Source organism: Acanthaster planci, linkage group LG06, assembly GCF_054643075.1.
Source record: "Acanthaster planci isolate LZ-2023a linkage group LG06, COTS_SCS, whole genome shotgun sequence".
In the NCBI taxonomy this organism is placed as follows: domain Eukaryota; kingdom Metazoa; phylum Echinodermata; class Asteroidea; order Valvatida; family Acanthasteridae; genus Acanthaster; species Acanthaster planci.
In genome coordinates this window covers 15413170-15433593 of record NC_141782.1, presented here as the reverse complement: position 1 = coordinate 15433593, position 20424 = coordinate 15413170, and the positions used below count along the sequence as shown (strand labels likewise).

At 41.8% G+C, this 20424-nt stretch overlaps 2 protein-coding genes across 3 annotated transcripts; one reads left to right on the top strand and one right to left on the bottom strand.

Annotated features, from left to right (window-relative positions):
• Positions 1 to 70: 70 nt before the first annotated feature.
• Positions 71 to 10192, top strand: LOC110989024 (cyclic nucleotide-binding domain-containing protein 1-like). Its single transcript, XM_022253090.2, has 13 exons — positions 71 to 282; positions 704 to 788; positions 1038 to 1180; positions 2083 to 2260; positions 2388 to 2536; positions 4019 to 4170; positions 4884 to 4945; positions 5846 to 5924; positions 6627 to 6759; positions 7411 to 7520; positions 8111 to 8261; positions 8863 to 8930; positions 9288 to 10192. Exons 1-13 carry the CDS (start codon positions 195 to 197, stop codon positions 9417 to 9419), a joined length of 1530 nt encoding a protein of 509 aa, XP_022108782.2. The 5' UTR covers positions 71 to 194; the 3' UTR covers positions 9420 to 10192.
• On the bottom strand, positions 9042 to 20423 carry LOC110989003 (HAUS augmin-like complex subunit 4). 2 transcript variants are annotated; one of them, XM_022253053.2, is made up of 9 exons: positions 20322 to 20423; positions 18139 to 18275; positions 17493 to 17624; positions 16963 to 17112; positions 15963 to 16065; positions 14402 to 14541; positions 13841 to 13971; positions 12877 to 12945; positions 9042 to 11757 (listed from the first exon to the last, which is right to left on the bottom strand). In XM_022253053.2, the coding sequence occupies exons 1-9, from the start codon at positions 20365 to 20367 to the stop codon at positions 11544 to 11546; spliced, it is 1122 nt and encodes a 373-aa protein (XP_022108745.2). In that variant the 5' UTR covers positions 20368 to 20423; the 3' UTR covers positions 9042 to 11543. The 2 variants fall into 2 exon arrangements, with proteins under 2 accessions (XP_022108745.2, XP_022108746.2); XM_022253054.2 differs by lacking the exon at positions 20322 to 20423 and adding an exon at positions 19970 to 20304.
• Position 20424: the final 1 nt, after the last annotated feature.

Genomic DNA, 20424 nt, shown 5'->3' with positions numbered 1-20424 from the left:
GCACGTATGCACCTGCTCATCCAATTAATTATGATAAACATTCAATAGCGCCCTCATGAGGGATGTTTATTGTTGCCATGCTAGCCGCTATTGAGGGATCCGGATCAGACCTTTTGTAGGGCCGCCGTTTTTGATGAATGCACGGCTGGTATCCCAGGTGGAATTGAGGTTGTCTAATTCTCTAGTAGTCCGACATGGCACTGGCAACAAATGGTCACGGAGATGGAAAGAAACAGGTGGAGAAATGGAGTGAAAGAGACCTCCACAAAACACGACACAGAGGTGAGTGGTGAGAATTACGTAGAAGGAACTTGTGGACGTGAAGGGGGATAATTTTGCTCCTTTCGATTGTAACACTGACATTGAAACCCAGCTATACATGTCGTGGCCTTGGAAGATTTGCTCATTTCAAAATACAGAAAAGGAAACAAATTAACAGTTAAACTCAAAGGTATACTGTGACATATTAGCTGGCAAAACCATTGAACTTTAAAGGGAATAATGGTTTAAATTATTCACTCCAGTACTTTCAATCAGTGGGCCATCACTCTTTCTAAACGGCAGGGTTTAATTCTAGAGCAGTTGGCTTTATTATTTTCAGTGACAAGAGTCAACGCTCAAACTATGTGGTACCAGCATTCTACACTGCTGAATCATTTTATGCATAGGTTTCACCATGATTTCATTTTCCCCATGTGAACAGTGCCTACATGCAGTCGTGATTTGAGTCCAGTGATTGACTACACTAATTTGGAATTAATCAACAGTTATGACGGCCTAAAAGGGAGGTAAATCAAGTTGTGAATGAATTTTAAATAACTGCTTACGGGGCAAAATGCTTGGACAACAAAGCAAAAATTAATCTGAAAATTACTAACTTGCAAGTTTAACCATTGAACATATTACATTCTGACATTCTTTTAGAATTTATATTAACTGAAGAAAGAATGGAGTTAGAACCAGGATTCCTAAGTTGTGTTACAGTTAGACAGTGCAAGTGCTAATCTTATGTAATCCTCTGAACTCTGGAATTTAAGGGCAAGAAATGAAAGTACAGAGGAAGGCCATCGCTTTTTCATGGACAACTACCATCGCATGTTTGCCAACAACAAGCCATTACCATGCATTCCGTCAGGAAAACGTAATCAGCCAACCAAGAACATTTCCAATGTCTCCACAGGTATGTGCTGGGTGACTGCAGTCACAGAGTAAGTTGTGGTATTATTCTTTTTGTGAGCTATGCCGGTTGTTGTGCACTCGTTGTGAATTACATGTAGGCAGCTGAAATTATGAAGAGGGGTTTGATACATGCACCTGTACCATCGTTTTCCACAGTATAATTGATAGTAAAATGGCCAAAGTCTCATCAAAAAGCTTAGCTTTAATTGTAGTAATGGCTGATATGTCCCTTGAAGCTAGGTTTGGAAGCACAGTGCCATTCTGATAAAAATGGAAAATGAAAAAAGGGTCGTTCAAATGATGTACATTTCTTTCGATGATTTTATTTTAGAAAGCCATATCCTCCTGAGATAAAATGGGAAAAAACTAATGTCTCACACAATCAGTCTTAACTACATGCACAAGTTTTATCTAGCTTCCATACATGTATGCTGTCTAGAATCATTTTTTGGGCCTTTACAGAGGGCTTTTCAGTTTATTGATGGGCTATTGAATCATCCCTCTCCCTACTATTCCTCGGTGAGAAAAAAAAAAGACGGATTGTGAAAAATGTTTTGGACTTCCGAACAACTAAGATGTATTCAATAGTGTTCAAAAGGGGCAACAGTAGAAAAAGCTATAAATATCTTGTTCTGATGAACGAATCTGCACGAATGTAATACATATTACAGATGTACATCTGTATCATGCACATCGTCCCCTATAATTATAGTGTCATGTGGTGTTAGCATACCCCCCTGGCTTCTAAAATTTCCATGACTGGGCAAGTCATCCCCCCACAATTTCCAATCCCCCCATTTTCTGGCTCAAATTGATGCCACCGATGAAGGTACTTTTTGACAGGGCACTGGTCATTCAGAGGTTTGACATAATTTTAACCGTGGCTGTTCCGTGCTCTTGTAGGTTCGGCAACTAGTCTTTCATGTGGTAAACAGCACCTAGAGGACCTCCAGATGCCAGAGACTTGGAGTCATGAAATAGCTGACCACATGGCCAAACTACATAAGGAGAGAAAGATTGTGGATCCTGTCATTATTGCTTCCAATAGGATTAAAGATCTGAGAACCATCCTAAAGAAACTGTGAGTCAATAAAACAATTCAAGAGTTTAAAATTCCCTCATTGACGAAACAAAGTTAATTGTACTAATCACAAGATATAATAAAAAAATCATTTACCAGTGCCCTTTGCTGTATGATGTCATTTCAGTCCGTATGAGAGGACTGCTGAGGATAATGATATCGTCTTCACTCACCTGAAGGAGTTCCCCCTCCTAGCTGACCAGCTGTCCAGCCAGGAGCTGAAGGAACTCTGTACAGTTGCCCAGCTAGATGTCTGGAAGGACGAAGATTACACAGGTGGCACAGCTTCTTTGACCTTAAGTAGTATTCAAGGATCTGCCACGCAATGAATTTTTCTTAGACACACTTTTTTGTGTATCTTTATGCTAATTTATATAACTGGTTTTTGCCCTTACCCAACGTATATATTAATAAACACTGTATGCTCAGTGCTTGTCCGAGAGCTTGCAAAAAAAGTTACAAGCTTACTCGGGTGGGACTCGAACCCACGACCTCCTACTTACTAGTGCAGACGTCGTTTTTTGCAAGCTCTTGGACAAGCACTGAGCATACAGTGTTTATTAACATATACGTTGGGTAAGGGCAAAAACCAGTTATATAAATTAACATGTCCGCGACGCAAAAATACATCTTGAAAATATCTTTATGCTCTTCTTTAAATCCTGAAAACCATTTGAAATACTTTTTCTGGTTTATGTGTATTGAAAATTTGTTTTTACATTAAAATTGTCTACCATTTTCCATACAAGTGAGGGTGCCGTTGCTGAGATGTAAATCGGGGAAGACACTGTTCAGTTTACATGTTTTGATATTCAAATGCTAAAAGCCAAATTTATTCTTTAAAAGCATTTCCGAGGAAGTGTTGCTCACTGGCTTATTGCCATATACTTTCATAACAATCAATTTCCACCAGAAACTGAAATTTATGGCAGCAAAATCGAATTTGTTCATATTGATTTGTTGATTTGTTCACAAATCAATGTAACATGGAAGTTTAGTGCCTGGAATGACATCACAGTTTGCTCATGAATATGGAAATTTGCATTGGCATAAATACCATAAAGGCTGCAAGACACAAATTAAGCTAGCAAAACAAAAATCAAAAGTGAGATTAATGGAAATGCAGGGGTGCAGATTCAAGGTTTTGCTTGGTCCCTTTACAGTTCCAATTTCATAGAAACCAGGGTTGTAGTCAGTGCCATCTCAAATCCTTACAAGTTCCTGCAAATCTATGACAAGTTGTAAGACACATCACAAGCTATTCAAAGAACTGTGACAGAGTATTCCAATATTATTGTTCACGTGCTACTTTGACAGGTCTGTATTATACAAAAGGACTTGAGATGGACCCCACTACAGCACGGCAAAGAACCACTTTCCTATTGCTTCACCAGACAACTGCCATATCATTAAAACTATCTCATATTACTCTAAAATCTTTTCAATCTCTTGCACGGTATGTAGAAACATGAGGTTTCAGTTTAGAGATCAACCAGACCTCATAAAATGTTTTCCATAGTAGCTCATTTAGTACTTCTCTCCGTATTTTATCCATCAGCAATTTTTCCTCAGCTCATAGAATTCAATTTAATTTATATAGATACTTGTACATGTTGAAAGAAGAATTGCTGAGTGTCTTTTATACAGTATTTATCTCACCAGACAACTTCTTGCTTACAAGCGGATTTTATAAGGTTATGTCCATACCACTGGGCATTTTCCTTAAAACTGTTGTACATCTTATGGCTTCATTCTCAGTGTTTGGAAATGGTGGTTTCTACATCATTCTTCGAGGCGTGGTCGTGCCCCAGACAGAACCCTGGATCAGGACCAAGGGTAACCCGGGCAGGTTCCGCAGTCCAACTCCCATCCTGACCACTACGGTCCACACGGACAAGAAACTCAAGGAGGTGGGTATCAATACTTAGTTCCTTCAACACAAAGAAACTCCCCAGTAAGTTGATTGAATTCCAGATGAGATCGAGGGAGGGTGCCAGAGCGTGCTCTTTCGGTGTGGCATCTTTGAAAAATCATTTGGGTTTCTAACTGCAGTGGTTCATGGTACGTTCTCTGTTTACGTTGTCCCATAGGATACACCACTTTTTACTGCATAGAATATTCTATACCACTTGCTGTGTAAATGGCAGTGTTGCAGTTGGTACTTTTTGCGTACTAAGGAGCTCTGCCAAATACTGGACTGGTTAGGAGGGAATAAAGTTGGAGTACCTTGGCATTTGATGGTAGATGCAAAAAGTTAAATGGGCCCTTACCTGGCATTATACTTGTCGCTAGTATACTTAATTGGAGGTGGTCCTGAATGCCAAAGGGAAAACTTGGGCATTAGGTGCATCCATTCTTCTGAGCTGTCTTAAACGCAAGTTTACCAGCCAAGCACATATTTATTTCCTCATTAAAACGTACCTCCAACGAAGTATCAAGGGAATATACGTGTAGTTGAATCAGTGAATTTATTGTGTTTAGATAAGTTTTCACTGAGTAATAACATACAACAGTGCATGTGCCATACAAGGATGGATAGATTATAAATTTACAATCTAAATATTAAACAAGTACATGTGAACCTGTTAGAAGTCCAACTGGGGATTCTTGTGGTTTGTCACAGTTGACTGTTGGTGATTGCTTTGGCACTCTGGAGAGACTAGAAGGAAAAGAACCAAATAGCAAGTGAGTTGACCATCCAACAACAATTCCCCATTGACTTTGTTGTTCTTGTGAAGCCAAGTAACATTTTTGGAACAGAAATGGTTCTTAGAAAACACTGTGCTGTCTATCTGTTTGTTCCTGGCTTTTTTAACGCATGGATGTTAAGTTTGTTTTTCCATCCGTATTGCACATAAAGTTCCAGTTATTTCCAGTGTTTCTCCTGTAAAAGAATATAAAAAAGTATTCCCAGCGAGTGCAGAAATGCGGATTATAATACGGGTGATTCACAATGCCACCAAGAGGTTGTCATGGAGAGGCTTTTGTTGGCAGTGCATTGAAATGGTTGACAATCAAGTTTTATTCACCAGCTGTGCTGTGTTTTGGCAACTTGAATTGTTCCCGATATTTGTTTGGGGGGGGCAATTAGGCATGCCCCAATCAATCAGAGACTTCCTCAAGTTGTCTACCGACATTCGTTCCAGTGCAAATTACAGCGAATCAGCCATGCTTTTGTGGACTGTAAACTTGAAACATGACCTCTCTGTGGCAACCTCTTGGTGGCACATTGTTGTGAATTGCCTGTGTATTCTAGGTAAATAACTCTTGTAGGCACAGAAGCTGGTAATTCTAGTGTCCAACTTGCTTGGCAGGGATTGCGAAATAGATATGTGTGGTGAAAGTGACCAGCAGTGTACGTGCAACTAGTTATTTGGTATGAGTACCAAAGTCAATACATCACGCGCACAATGTGGGTAAGGCATTAGCACGAGAACCAACACGGGCACGTATTATATTCATTTGCACTACACTTTCTGGTTCATAATGATGTCAAAGTTCAGTACTCTGTGTTTCATCCTTTTTCACAGAAGGGCTTCTCTTCATAATGAAATCTTTTTGTGTGTGCGTAATCCCTTTTTGTAGGGTGCTCACGGTTCTCACCAAGACTGTGCCTTGCGAATTTCTGAAGATTTCCAGCAATGACTACAAGAGGATTACAGAGGTAAGTCATTTTAATTAACAGCTCGGCTACATTAGGAAAGAAACTATTTCGGTACCATGTGGGCTTCAAAATGCTCTTGGCATTGTTTGAATTTTCTGGTCAACTGCAGTCTTGTAGTGAAGACCTCTTCAGACCATCACAAGACCCCACAAGACCAATACAACATCTCCAGAGTCTGAAGTACAGCCACAAGCTATTCCAATGAACTGTGACAAAAGTATTCCTCTGTCATTGTTCACCCTGTTACTTGTGACTGGTCTTGTCACTAGCCTTGTGACTGCTCTTGTGACTGGTCTTGTGATGGTCTCGACTACAACACAGGTCAATTGTGGCAGTTCAAAGGAAACTTAGCCTTGCCAAATTCAAATATGGAATTTGAGACCTGGATCAATGGCATGTGCAATACCTATCTACCTGTTACAAATTGAGGTACACGTCAGGAAAAATTTTGGTGATTAACTTTTAGGCTGCGTGCATCTTTGTGAAAGGACTAAAATAAAGCTTTTTTTCAGAAATATATCTGCTTATTCTGAAAAATGCCCACATGGTAAAAGTGTTGAAATCAGCAAGTGAGATATTTTTGTATAGTGTGATACTGACAGCTCTCTGAGGGGAGTTGATAGACTTTTAAAACCTCATCGAAGTATCTCACAGATGCACAAATGCACATTGGTTAATATTCAATCTCCTTTGATATTCTAGCAAATCCGAGAGCGCCACATTTCAGAGAAGATCGACCTGATCCAGGCATGCAAGCCATACCAGCTGTGGCCCCGGCAGTCCCTGCATAAACTAGCTGAGTTGATCAAATGGACCAAGTTCCCTGAGAACACAGGTGAGGAGAGATCAAGATGCAGTCTGGCCAAGGATAGGGAGTGGAGAAGGCTTGAAGAAGTTCACGGTTTATCCAGACTTCAAGGCTTTGCTCGGACTTCATTTTTGGCCAGTGACTCAATTGTATAACAGCTACTGACTCAAGACTCAACTTGGCCCGTTTGTGCATTGCCCAAGTTTTCAGGCAGTGAGTATACAAAGGACAAAAACAGTTTTTAAAACGATTGTAGATTGTACCGTTAAGGTACATGTGCATGTGTAAAAATGGCTCTATCAGTGTTGACATGCACTGACTCACAGTTTGCACGGGGCATCTGAACTGGCTTGACTTATGGGCCTTTATCTCGATTGATCTTGCCTTGTTGGAATAGATGTTGGCTTAATTCAAGCTGTGTTCTGAACAGCCTGTGCGGTCTGCTTTTTGTGGGAATTACACACCAGGATATGTGTGTATGGAATCAGTGCCCCCAAAGTAGCTCAAGACTGACACAGATTTTTTTTTTGCTGTTGAGAGGGCACTTTTGCTCCAACATTTCAAAAAATAAAATTACATTTCCAAACGTGAAAGTGCAGCGTTTTGGTGAGTTTATGACAGTCATATGCCGGTTATCAGTCTGTCATTTGAAATAGTTACTGTCTGTCTCAATTACAGTGTTGGTTAGCGAGGGCTACCTGTGTCCATTCATTGGTTTCATCAAGTCCGGGGATTGCCATGTCCTGAGACAAGTGGAAGTTATCCATACCCTACACAACGGCAAACAGGTATGTTGGTAAAGTCCATTACATGCAGTGTTCTGTCTGGATACACTATTGCTGTGTGGAATCACACTGCATTGTTTTCCTTACTGAGGAAAGTTCATCACAGAAAAGGGTTCAAGAGGCCGAAGTACTGGAAGGCAGCACAAAGCAACCAAGAAAAAAAGGTGGTTTGAAAATGAAGTTATGATTTTGTTGGCTGATGGAAGAGAACACGATCAAAGATCGAATCCAGAAAGAATCCCGATTGACCTTATTCACCGGTTGGCCATATTGAATTGAAAGCGAGGTTAACCTTTTTTTATTTGGGGAACCAGAGAATAACAGTGAAAGGAATTAAATAAAAGTTCATTGCGGATTATTTCAAGTCATTTATAATGTTGAATAGTTTAAAATTTGCGGTTTTATTATATCTAAATGTTGTAAGCAACATTTGAAAATATAATGAAATTGAGGCATGGAACCCAAATAGTCTGGCACCACCACATTTACTGATTACATTGAATAAGAGAGATTTGGGGAGCATAATCAGAAATGGCCTCCTCATGAATAAGGTCCATTGTGTAATTTGACATTTTTTTCATTAAATTGCACAGGAGAAGCATCAGAAGCAGGTGGTCATGGGAAAGCTCAGGGATGCAGAGAGCTTTGGTGAGATCAGTGTGCTGGACGAGGAGGCAATCACCTGTTCCATCGTCACTGCCTCGGACATCAAGCTGGGTATCATCACCCCCGACAGACTGAAAGGTATCCACTCAGGTCAAAGGTTGTCATTTGTGTTAGTAAATAGTACCTTATCTAGCATGGAGCACCCCAAATTCCGAACACTTCAGGTGTACTTTGGAAAACACATTTGAATTTAAAAGCTGTATGCAATTGCACGCACAACTGTCTTGATTGCAGAAATCGGGATGAAGAGAATTAGAATTATGTGACATTGCAAAAAAAGGGTCTCATCTTGCTGAAGCTTTTATCAACTGTTTGTCCATTTTCACTTTAATTGCTTAAAAAACTAATAATTGAAGTGTCAGTGACCCTTGCCTTTTGTGAATTTAGCTCTTATTTTGAAAAGAACCTCTACAGGCAGCAATATGATATGGTCAGAAATTGCACACAGTGTCTAGCCTAATGACCGTGAAGCTGGTGTACTGCACCAGTCTCCAGTCAAATAGATAGGTTTGTGCAGTCATGTGTAATCAATAGCAGGGAACGAGTGTGTAAACAGAACATCTCAACTCAGTCACTCCAGGTTTTGTTGGTCAAGTTTGTTAGGCAGTTTTAAGGTTACCCAAGAAACAAACCTGTCAATTGCTATTGTGATTTTTCTCCCTCGTTATTGTTCACGCAGAGCTTGATGAGACAACCAGGGTTCTATTAAGACAATCAAATGAGCGACTGTATGGAAACCTCACACAGGTGAGTCTGTCACAAATTTTTGAGACCATGACAAATTAGACTCTACATAAAATATGTGCATAGCAGCTGGATATGAATTAATACACTCATCATAAAATGCAAGCAAATGGGTCAGTTGTGCATAGATCCTTTTATTTCATACGTAAAAGGTACACAGGCATACTTTCTGGAACATGTCATGAAAAATTGTTTTCAATTTCCCCATTTTTTTATACCAGCTTAAAATGAGCTGGGCTGCTAAAATCTTTTGAAAAACCACCATGATTCAGGGCTCTTACTGGAACCATCCCTTCCTAATGTCGGTCTTTTTCCTAGATCCGTTTTAAAGTACATGGTTTATAACCTTTTCTGTCACAGGATGACATCCATGAAGAATACATTGATCAGGAGATGAAACGTGAATGGAACCAATTCAAGCATGGAGTGGTGGTTGACGTCATCAACACCAAGGGAATCAGGCCAGGCTATGGAAAGTGGGCCAGTAAATGAAACCAGCTGTCACTGTCTCGGAATGTCATGTCACGATCCTTTGAACTCTGCCGTCCATATTTGGGTGTATCACCCAAATGGTGGAAATGAAAGAAAGGTATTCATATATACCTAAGACAGTTAAGCCATTCCTATTGGTCGAAAGCCTGTCATGTGGCTGGCCTTAAATGATTGACAAAGCACTGGCTTGTTGTATCTCACTCAGTACATGCCATGCACTTGTCAATTTCCATATAAGGAGACTATTTATGACAACATGCACTTGCGACAGGAAGATACTAAAACAGGGCTAGACGGGTGTTTGAAGAATTTCATCTGTAATGATTTAACATAGATTTTTACAAATTTAGAAGATGAAAGATCAAATCCATTGCATGTTGATTTTGGGAGGTCACATATGGTGAGCTTACAAGTGGTTTCGATATCAGAGACGGAGCCCAGGAGGAGACCAAACTGATATTTGGACCTGTACATTTTTAAAACAGGGGTCATGCCAAAGCATTTCCAATATGGAATTCAAAATGCCGATTGCTATTAGTTTTTCGAACTTCTGTTGTTAAAACTGCTGGTTCAGAGCAGTGTCTGTATATGAAACTTTCCAGTATTCAAAACTCTTCCCTGACTGTGATTAGGTGTATTTTATCATCGTCACTTACATTTGAAACATGCAATTTGGTAGTTAAATTTCTGTTCACTATTTAAAAAGATACTCTCAAAAGTATGATGTACAGGAAGTATTTTCTACAAGCATAATAAATGTACTTCTTGCTAAACGCTGTCTCAAAGACTTGATGTTATTTGCTGAAATTGTGAAAGGGGTACACCAAGTTTATGGAGAGCTTGTTAGAATGATGCTTGAAAAAAGGAAATTCTCTACTGCACAGGATTCTGTATAGTGTTTGCAGTTTGTTGAGGCATAGACGAACGTGGGAAGCAGAAAATAAGGAAATCAACTGTACTGAGGAACACTTGTATACCGTTCTTACACGAGTGATGTGTCTGTTGAGAACAGGTTACAAGTAAGAAATCCATGTACAAGAAATACCCAGTGACTGTAGTGCGGGTACATTTGTTTGGGATCATTCATGTGTAAGGAGATGAACCTTTGCCATTCTCTATGCCCACTGGAAAGCAGATTTGGTCCACTGAAATTATGCCCCCAAAACTGCTGCTTTGCTACTGTTGGCAAGTCATGTTCTCCATCCAGCAAGTGTCATAAAATACCGCTTGGTTGAGTAAATTTCAAGCGTGAGATACCCTGCACTTTATGCTATCAATTCAGACTTTACATGTATGTTCAAGTGCAAAATGCAGAGCAACTGCTAGTCTGGTTCCCGGACCAAAAGATACCAACCATTATTTTCACCCATCTTTGACATTGGACCGATACATGCAAAGTAGTACCAAATTAACGTAACATTGGATATCACACCACCCCAAGTTGTATGTCTTCACACGAAAAGTTTTGTTTGGGATGTTTATGACAAAAGCATGGATCAGTGACACATTTTCAACATGCACGTTACCCAAGGACATATTTACATGTACTTTAAATACGTTTAACCTATCATTTGTGTAATTCTGGACATACTGAATATGAACAGAATTTTAGCTACGTCCGTCAGGTAAGCGTGAAAAGAGTGTTGTAAAACAGTTTGCTACAATAAGATGAACTGGTACCCTGACATTGGTCACAATGTAATACAAACATCGGTCAATCTGGGCAAATGACATTGGTCACAATGTAAAACAGACATCGGTCAATCTGGGCAAATGACATTGGTCACAATGTAATACAGACATCGGTCAATCTGGGCAAATGACATTGGTCACAATGTAATGCAGACATCGGCCAATCTGGGCAAATGACATTGGTCACAATGTAATGCAGACATCGGTCAATCTGGGCAAATATTTACACATTTCTAGCATTTCAGCGACGTACTTGGCCAAAGCTCACTCTAACTGCAGCTCTTAGATGTGCATTCCTGTTTTTTGGAGGGGGTTCTGCAAACGACTCCGCAGCCTATATAGCTTTGAATACTTGTTGCATCTTCCGCATAGCAGCCAAGTATGAGACCAGTCGAGGTACCGTTAAATATGTGTGTATCCAGAGATGGATCATCAGTCTGTTTTCCACTCACTGGCAGTGTCTGACACCAGACTCTGCTTGAGCTCAGTCAGTGCCCATGTCTTGTTGTCGATGGCTGCCTGGAGCTGCTCATACTCCTGGACCAGCTGGTCAAAGCCCATGCCGATGCTCTGGTAGGCCTGCAGGGCCTGGCTGAGCCTGGTTACGTCCTTGTCTCGTTCTTGGATGGCACGGTTCAGGTGATGCCTGCAGGAACGAGGTGGATTTTAAAATGGAAACTAAGAACTGGGCCCACAGTCTTCATGGCTCTGTGTATCATAAGCCAAGAGTCTCTACCTGCAAGTGATGTGGTTGACCATAAGAAGACCAGTCATTAGACCATTCCCAACACCAGTCATTAGACCACTCACAAGACCACTGACAAGACCAGTCACAAGACCACTCACAAGACCAGTCACAACACCAGTCACTAGACCATTCCCAAAACCAGTCACAAGACCAATCACAAAACCACTCATAATACCAGCTACTAGACCAGTCACAAGACCAGTTCACAAGACCAATCACAAAACCACTCACAAGACCAGCTACAAGACCAGTCACAAGACCACTCACAAGACCAGTCACAACACCAGTCACTAAACCATTCCCAAAACCAGTCACTAGACCAGTCACAAGACCAATCACAAGACCAATCACAAAACCACTCACAAGACCAGTCACCAGACCAGTCACAAGACCAATCGCAAGACCATTCACAAGGCCACTCAAAAGACCAGTCACTAGACTGCTCACGAGACCACTCACAAGACCAGTTACAAGACCAGTCACTAGAACCGCTCATAACACTGCTCATAAGACTGCTCATAAGACCAATCACAAGACCAGTCACAAGTAACAGGTTCACCAATTTACAAGGTGTTTTGACTTCCAAAATGCATGTGTGCTTAATGTTTTTCTAAGACATGCACATGAGAGGTTCCAATGAGCATCGACTTCCTCCTCAGAGGAGTCCACAGCAAGACACTTTAATAATGTGATATATTTATATAGCGCAACCCCAGTAAGATGAACTTTCAATGTGCATTACACCACATGATATTATCCCAGGTCACTGGGCCTAGAAACATTACTGTGAACAGTCCCAAACGAACTGAGATACCAAATTAATGACACAGGGCTTTAGTGGCTCAGTTACTTTTGTATATTACTTTTTAGCACAAGATATAAATAAATCAAAGCACTTCACATCACAGAGAGTCTCTAGGTGTTTAATGATATTGCCTATTTGAGGAAACACTCCCTCGTGTCATTTGCTACTGACACCTCCTCAAGCCGCAATGAAAAGAATGAAAATAAACGTACTTAATTTGCTCCAGAGCAGCAACTACCTCCGGCGTGTAGGTATCACATAGCAACCTGGCTTCAAACACCCTGAAAATACACAGATGAGTGACTGAATAATGATGAGAAAACGTACCATTTTTAAACTTCCTCTCTGGAGCATGACACAGACAACTGCTTGAAGTGTCTGAGGGGAATTGACTTTCCCTGTTTCAGAAAGTCGATTACTCCAAATGGTTAGGCCGTGAAAATGATTACTAGGGATCAACTGATGTAGGTTTTACCGGCTGATCCGATGTCCGATGTTTTAATCAGAACATCAGCCGAGTATTAGTTTTTGCCTTCACTGTCGAGAGAATAAATTGTGTACATCAATTTAACCATCCATTCATCCATTTACCCATGGTATAACTGTTCATTTATCACACCAAATGAAAAAAAAAAACAGTTTGTATGAGATTTTTGTTTGCCAAAGCTGAGTACAGAGTTTGCTCCTTTCTTCAAGTTAACCTCAGCACTCATATCGACAAGGAAGGTCAAATTATGCCGAACCGATGTTTTGCTGATGTTGCTGAACATCAGCCCAATCCGATGTCCGATCTGATCATCGGTTGATCCCTAATGATTTTACAAATCCTCAGAACAACTTCACTACACATAAATTTAAGACATTCATTTTTAAAAACCAAATCATAGGGAAAATTACGCACTTTGATGAGGAGCATGGGGGATGAAGAGGTGGAAGATATAACCGCCTCCATTACAGCCACTCACAGTTCAGCCTCACAGAGTCAACAGATATATCTTAACCCTAACACTCCTCAATCCGTCACCTGTTGGAGGACTGAGGACTGTTAGGGTTAATGAACCACCTGCATATTGAATCTTGGTAACAGGAAAGAGGTCTTTCAGATGGATTCTCAGACAAGGTCGGATTCATCCGTGGCAACCCCCGGTGGCACCAGGCTGTCGCGCACAGACCCACCTGAGTTTGAGGCACATGGCGTGGCACCTTGCGCTGAGCCAGTTGCTGGTGATGGTGTCACTGTCTGCTTGCAAACGCAGGCGATGTTTGGTGATCAACCGTTCCAGCACTCCCAGCGAGTCCATCAGAGCCTGCACAAACAGCACGGCAATTCAAATGTCTGTTGGTGAAGCACTGCTGTTTTGCATACTGCAACTACTTGATTACTTCCACCTCATTCTGTAAGATTTGAAATTACCCAAACTGCTCCGGGGATCCATCATCTGGATATCAAAGGATTCAGGACTTCATTGCCTGGTTGTCATGTTTCTTTACATATTAACCCTAACCGTCTGGCTTACTTTGGCTAGAAACCCTGCCAGACACATCTAACTGCATCATTTGTCAAAGTGGCTTGCCTGCCCAGGGGTTACAAGATCCAACAGGTCAACTCTCCCCAAGGCCAAACAGCCTGGGAGTCTATGGTTGCCAGTCATCACAAGATCCAAATTCACATAGAAGTTTGTTCGTAACTGACAGACTGACTTGTCCAACCAGACAAACATGGGCATCGGTTCCCACCTGGTAGTACTGCCAGAACTGCCTGTCCCTGTGGGCACGGTCCAGTCGGAGTTTTCCCTTCTCCTCCTCCAGTTTGCTCCGCTGGCTGCGCAGCAGGTCCGGTAGTCTGGTGGCCTTGGCAAATGCCATCCCTTCACTCTCTGTATGGAGGCATTACAGTTATGACGAGACACATGTTTAACAGCTTCTACAATGCACCTCTACCAACTTACACCAGCCTCCTTGTGTTGAGTACATGTAACAATAATGAAGGGGCTGTACTTGCGCCATGGCCAAATTTTACTTGCCAATATTAATCAAATCATGAAGTTGTTCTTTTGTTAGATATTGTGTACATTCTGGCAAGCTTTATACTACAATATTAAAGGAATTACGGTACAATGCTTATCAGCTAATTAAAACTGCATTAACTGTTGATGATATCGTGAAAACATCTCCTTCCTCTTTGGTCCATAGGAGTAATTTGTGCTTGACCCATGTACTGTTATCCATGGGTGTTCTGACGGCTTATAAGAAAGAGAAAAAACACTTGAACACTTAGCTCAATAGGGTGGCTTGGCCTATTTCAAATCTGATGTGTGATAGCTACTGCAATTAATTTGCCATACACACCTGTGGACTTAAAGTGTGTAACCTGCAATCGGCAGAGGGCAGAACACAAGTGCCATAAGAAGACTTTTGAGCATCATTTCTGTCATGCAAACACACTTCTGTTTACAGAGATTATCACTGGTGGCATGGGGGGAGGCCAGGGGGCCCACTCCCTTCGTTCTTGCGAATGGAGGCATGTCCCCACTCCCCCTGCACATCCTATTTTGGGGTGGGGCTTAATGGATTGGTCTATTAAGGGCTGATGCTCGATGTTTCACAACGGGCCTCAAACTTTGAAAAATTGTTCATCCCCTGTTGAGAGGCACTATGGGTTCAAACACTTTTCAGATAAAAGCATTAAAATATCTACTTAGCAGTGTTGTAGTACTCGTACTCGGTACTCGTACTCGAGTACTACTCAAGTACTATTTTCAGAGTACTCGTACTCGGACGTCCAAGTACTTGTACTCGAACTACAGTTCTTGTACTCGGGCTACAAAATACTCGGACGTTAACTTACCACGGCTGTTAAAATAAGGTACAAAATACAAAAATATATATGTAATAGACTTTGCCGCGCCGTGCACGTTGTGTCGACTGCTGCAATGCACGCGTAGTGACCGTGACATTGCTACCCAGATCACTTGTTCTTGTAGCCATGTCATCTGCATTCGGTGTTTCTTTTACACAGTGGCAGGTCTTAGAGTCTCTAAATTAAGATAAAACTACTTTTGAATTAAACGTACTTGTACTCGTACTCGGAATAAGAAGTACTTGTACTCGTACTCGGAAGTACAAGTACTTGTACTCGGAAACCAGTACTTGTAATCGGCTGGCAAAGTATTCGACCTATCTTTGTACTCGGGAGTCAAAGTACTCGGCAGTCCTTGGTCCTCGGAAAAAAGTACTCGACTGCAACACTTTATACAATACAAATTATATTCTAATATAATAGATGGGAACTTAGTACCGCTGTCCAGCTGGGAATGGTGGAAGGCCGCAAGTTCTTCACACTTTTTCCCGAGTCGGTCCTCAATTTGAGGAAGGAGCCGCTGCTGGAGGGATGGAAGCCCCTGAGGAATTGACACACAGATATTTTTTGCCATTCAAAGTTTAACATACAGGCCACGCAAGGTTCCCAGCATTTCATGAAAAAAAATCCCCTGATTTTTCCCCCCGATGAATTTTTCAAACTTCCGGGATAATAATTGCAACCTTTATCCAGTTTGACACATCTTCAACGCTGCTGCAGACATGTCAGATGTGAATGAAATGTAACTGGCTGACCATTTTCTGTAACTGTGGTGCTCTATATAAATCCTAACAGAGAGGAAGTTGAGATGTAGAGTAAGGCCTTGAAAAGCCACACAGCCTCCCTCTGAAGTTCTAAACACGACACACTGGGGTCTGCCTAATGCTAAGCATCACCGACAAGCCTACATGTACCTGCAGTACAATAACCCACGAGAGGGCTCTGCTCGGACTGCTTGCTCTGCTGTATTTCATGCATGGAAATCCAGTCTTGGGAGGTTAGGTTCCCCCCCCCCTTTCGCAGACTACCCCTTCAACTAGTGACTATTGGGCATCTTTTGAAGGGCATGTTCTGTTCATTAAAACCCACCCCTGATGACAAGCTCAACTTAAATGCTTCCCCGAACCCTATTAAACAATCCTCCATCCTGCAATTTCTTGAAGATGCATTTTACCCAAGGATCTCAGTTTAAGGTTTGGTTCAGCGTCTTCACTTGGAAGGGGCTTGCTCAAACCCAATTTGTCGGTAGAAAATCTACAAGTATTTACTTGCTTTGGTCTAGAGGATCATGAAGGCAAAAACTGACAATAACACGCTGGCTACATGAGGATTTCAGCAGAGACCAAAAATATACAAGATTCAACTTTTCAAACCCCATCCACCTGACCATTTGAAGAAGTAGACAGTGAAGGACAGGAGTGGAGACAAAAAAGGGCACCTGGTGATGAGGGTTTGCTCTCTGGAGCTGCTCTCTGGTCAGTCCCAGCAGCGTGCAGGGCTGGTCGTCCCCCGATGAGGTATCTGGGTGGGGGTGTAGGTAGTCAGCCGCCTCCGCAGTGTACAGGCAGTGCTTGACTGCTTCTTGTAACTACCAGATGTGAAAGGAAAAGAAAAATGTGCGAGCACTTCAACGGAAGAGTGTGAACAATGTAGGGTTAAACACAAGGAAGAGGTATTAAATCATTTGAGTGTCTATGTTTCATTGTCCATTGGTCATAACATCTTATATCATCTCAAGTTTCCTTAAAACCTGGCGAGGACAGCTACAGAAAATGCATGATGAAAATAGGCAATTATCATCACTTGAAAAAAGCAGATAATCACTGTCATGTGAGAACAGCCTCCATGCGAACAAAACGTTAACCGCTGAATTATTTAGAAACTCATAAGTTTCTTCAGAGAGCTCTGTCTGTACATCCATGGTTAAACTGGGGTGTGGGGGGAAGTGTGGAGAAATGCTACACTTGCCTGTGCTGTTGAAGAACTTGGAGCGATGTCATGGCTGGCAATCTCATGGTCCATAAGGAACTCCTTCAGGTCGTGGTGCAGGATGTGAAACTGTAGATAGGATTGTTTCTCTCTCTTCAACAACTCCTGGGCCTGCAAAGTAATTCACACAAATCGCAGGTACGGTATTAAAAAACCAAGTCAATACTTGTCAAAACACAGAATGACACATCAAGGAAGCTGTCCTAAAAGTCCTGCACAGATTGCAAGACTGCAGTGTGGGGAACTTGGATTGTTCCTGATGTTTGTTTGTTTTTAAGATTAGGGGGGGTGTTTTTGAGAATTAGTGTTAATGAAACAAGATGTGGATTTTTTGAGGGAAGAAATGCCCTGACCGATAAAACATTTGCTAAACTGGCTGCCTTCTAATGCAAATTGCTGCTTGCCAACCAAGTTTGTGTTGACTGTAAACTTAAAAAACAGCCTCTCTGTGACAACCTCTTGGTAGTGTAGTGTAATGTGAATTGCCCATGTTGACCTGGTCTCACTAAAAAACATTTTCTTTCTTTACAGTGACGTCTATGGCTGTCTGATTTAATCCCATTTGAGTTTGCGTTGGAAAGTTCCAGGTAAAATGGTACATGTAGATGATTCCATCCCATTTTACCTGACTGAGATCTTTCTGGACTGATCTGCTGACCCCTGTGTCTGTCATGTGTTGGCAAAGAGCCTCCAGCAGCTTTACCATTTCTGGATATTGTTCACTGTCACTTGCTGTCAGGTGCACAGGCAAACTCATATTGACTGTTGAGAGAAAAAAAAGAAAACCTAAAATTCAACATCTTATTGCAGGATATTTCATTTTCTCTTTCTGATCCACGGCTGGGGACTAGGGAACATTTTTTCATGAGAAATAAAATCAATGAACTTGACTCAAAATTTTACAAGTCTTCACATCACGAGGGATATAAAGTTTGAGATTTCAAACTACCAGGTGGGTTGACTGATGTCACTGATGGCATGATTGTGCTGAAATGGCCGATCGCTTGACAGTACATGTACTGTACATGCCGACCAGCTGACCATTGACAGCAACCAAAGTGATTAGGCATGTCAGTAAGCAAGGCTGGACGTTGGACAAGACCATTTACAACTTGACTCGGAACAACTGGACCATTGAGACAACTTGATCGGTGGGACAACTTGACCGCTCACTGGGTCGTCCGTTAAGACATCTTGACCATTCAAGATGTGAACATGAAGGAGTTTGGAGCATCCAACACAGATTGCAGATAGACGTGTTAAGGAAAATTTGTCTGGGTCGTGTTTGTTGCAACACGACTCACTAGTGTGCATAGGGACCCGATGATGCAGCATTAATGATCAGATCCCCAGTCTTTTCCTTTTTTAATTTGGAGAAAAGGTGCGGGCGATGTAACTGTAAAAAGCAAGTGCACTCGTTATGAGTCAACTTATCTCAATCATGGAGGAATAAAAAGGTTTATAGTCACTTCGCCCCATTTCCACTTCGCCCCATCCCCACATCACCCCATCCTCACATCGCCCCATCCCCACATCGCCCCATCCCCACTTCGCCCCATCCCCACTTCTCCCCATTTCAAATTTGCCGTCCGTTTTGAGTGTGTTACAAGCCTCTTCAAACAGGCCCAGGTTTTCCACCGTGACGACATGAAACGACATTTAGTTATTATAGAAAACTCTACGGCATTAAAGTAATGTCACCTGAGTTGTCCATTATGGTGAATTAATGCATATGGTTGGACTAGCATCGGGGTTATTTCTCATCCTCTTCAAGTTTAGTTCAAAGCGACACACACAATTCTGTTCACATCATTCTCGTCATTGTCGATGCATCCAGACAGCTCTACCCGGGCGACCAGATAAATCTTGGCGCACAGGAAATTTTGTGGAAACATGCTCGCTTCAAGTACGAGCAAAACAACCTAAAATTAAACTGATGAACACAGAAAATATACACATTGACAAGACACTAAGAATTAACGTGAAGAAATATTGCAAACATCAATTTTTTTTTATGCGTGACGGATCACGTACATGAACGGTCACCGCGGCACGAATAGACTGGTCGCCACACTCCATCACGCATTCTCTTACACGGGTGCAGTGTGGCGGGAACCAGCACTTTGCGCTCGTGTTTTTAGCAAAGCGACAACAAAACATAAAAATTTTAGAGTCTCGAGTCCGGCGGTCGGGAAATCAGAATCATTGCTTTGGCCTTTGAAAGTTGGATTATCCGATCGTTATTTGGGTACTTAAACGTCGATGTTTTCACTTGTTGCATCTAGGCCTATGTACCTCTGTTACTGAAGAACAGAATGAATCCTAATCAATGGGGCGAAGTGGAAAAGGGGTGAAGTGGTAATGGGGTGAAATGGTAATGGGGTGAAGTGAAAATGGGGAGAAGTGACCGACAGTGACACCCAATAAAAAGACACGTAGGCCTAGGGCCTACTTACATACATGGCCAAATTTCAGGTATTTTTTTCCCTAGGTAAAATGACAATTTGTCGCAACGATCATGACGGTCAAGTTGTCTGTCCATTAGAAGCACAGACTGTTCAGCTGTCCCACTGGTCCAGATGTCTCAACGGTTGAGTTGTTCCGAGTCGAGTTGGCAAACGGTCAGACGGTTGAGTTGTGGGCCTAGGTTGTCCTGAAATTTGCACTAGGCCTAGGCTACATGATTTATGATAAAACGGCATGTTGAAAGTACTGCAGTCTTTGCACACTGAGGAATTGTGCCATTTTGTGCCAAATTGGTTAGACTTAAATCGTTGGACAATGAAGGATGTAAAAAACGTTACTTACCCTGCGCAACAGGGTTCTGAAAATTGGCATGATTGAGCGCCGCCATTTTCTTTGAAATGGCCGCCAAAGACAAAAGATTGTCCCTGAGCGAAACCAAGAGAGG

Bases quoted from the DNA above. Each gene is read 5' to 3' on its own strand.
- LOC110989024 (XM_022253090.2), top strand. From the start codon at position 195: ATGGCACTGGCAACAAATGGTCACGGAGATGGAAAGAAACAGGTGGAG. The intron at 4,171-4,883 runs GTGGGTATCAAT...GGTTTGTCACAG, and splicing joins CGGACAAGAAACTCAAGGAG to TTGACTGTTGGTGATTGCTT. The intron at 8,931-9,287 runs GTGAGTCTGTCA...TTTCTGTCACAG, and splicing joins TGTATGGAAACCTCACACAG to GATGACATCCATGAAGAATA.
- LOC110989003 (XM_022253053.2), bottom strand. From the start codon at position 20,367: ATGGCGGCGCTCAATCATGCCAATTTTCAGAACCCTGTTGCGCAGG. The intron at 16,066-16,962 runs GTGCCCTTTTTT...TCAATTCCTCAG, and splicing joins GAGCAAACCCTCATCACCAG to GGGCTTCCATCCCTCCAGCA. The intron at 11,758-12,876 runs GTACGTTTATTT...TCGTTCCTGCAG, and splicing joins GCTGCTCTGGAGCAAATTAA to GCATCACCTGAACCGTGCCA.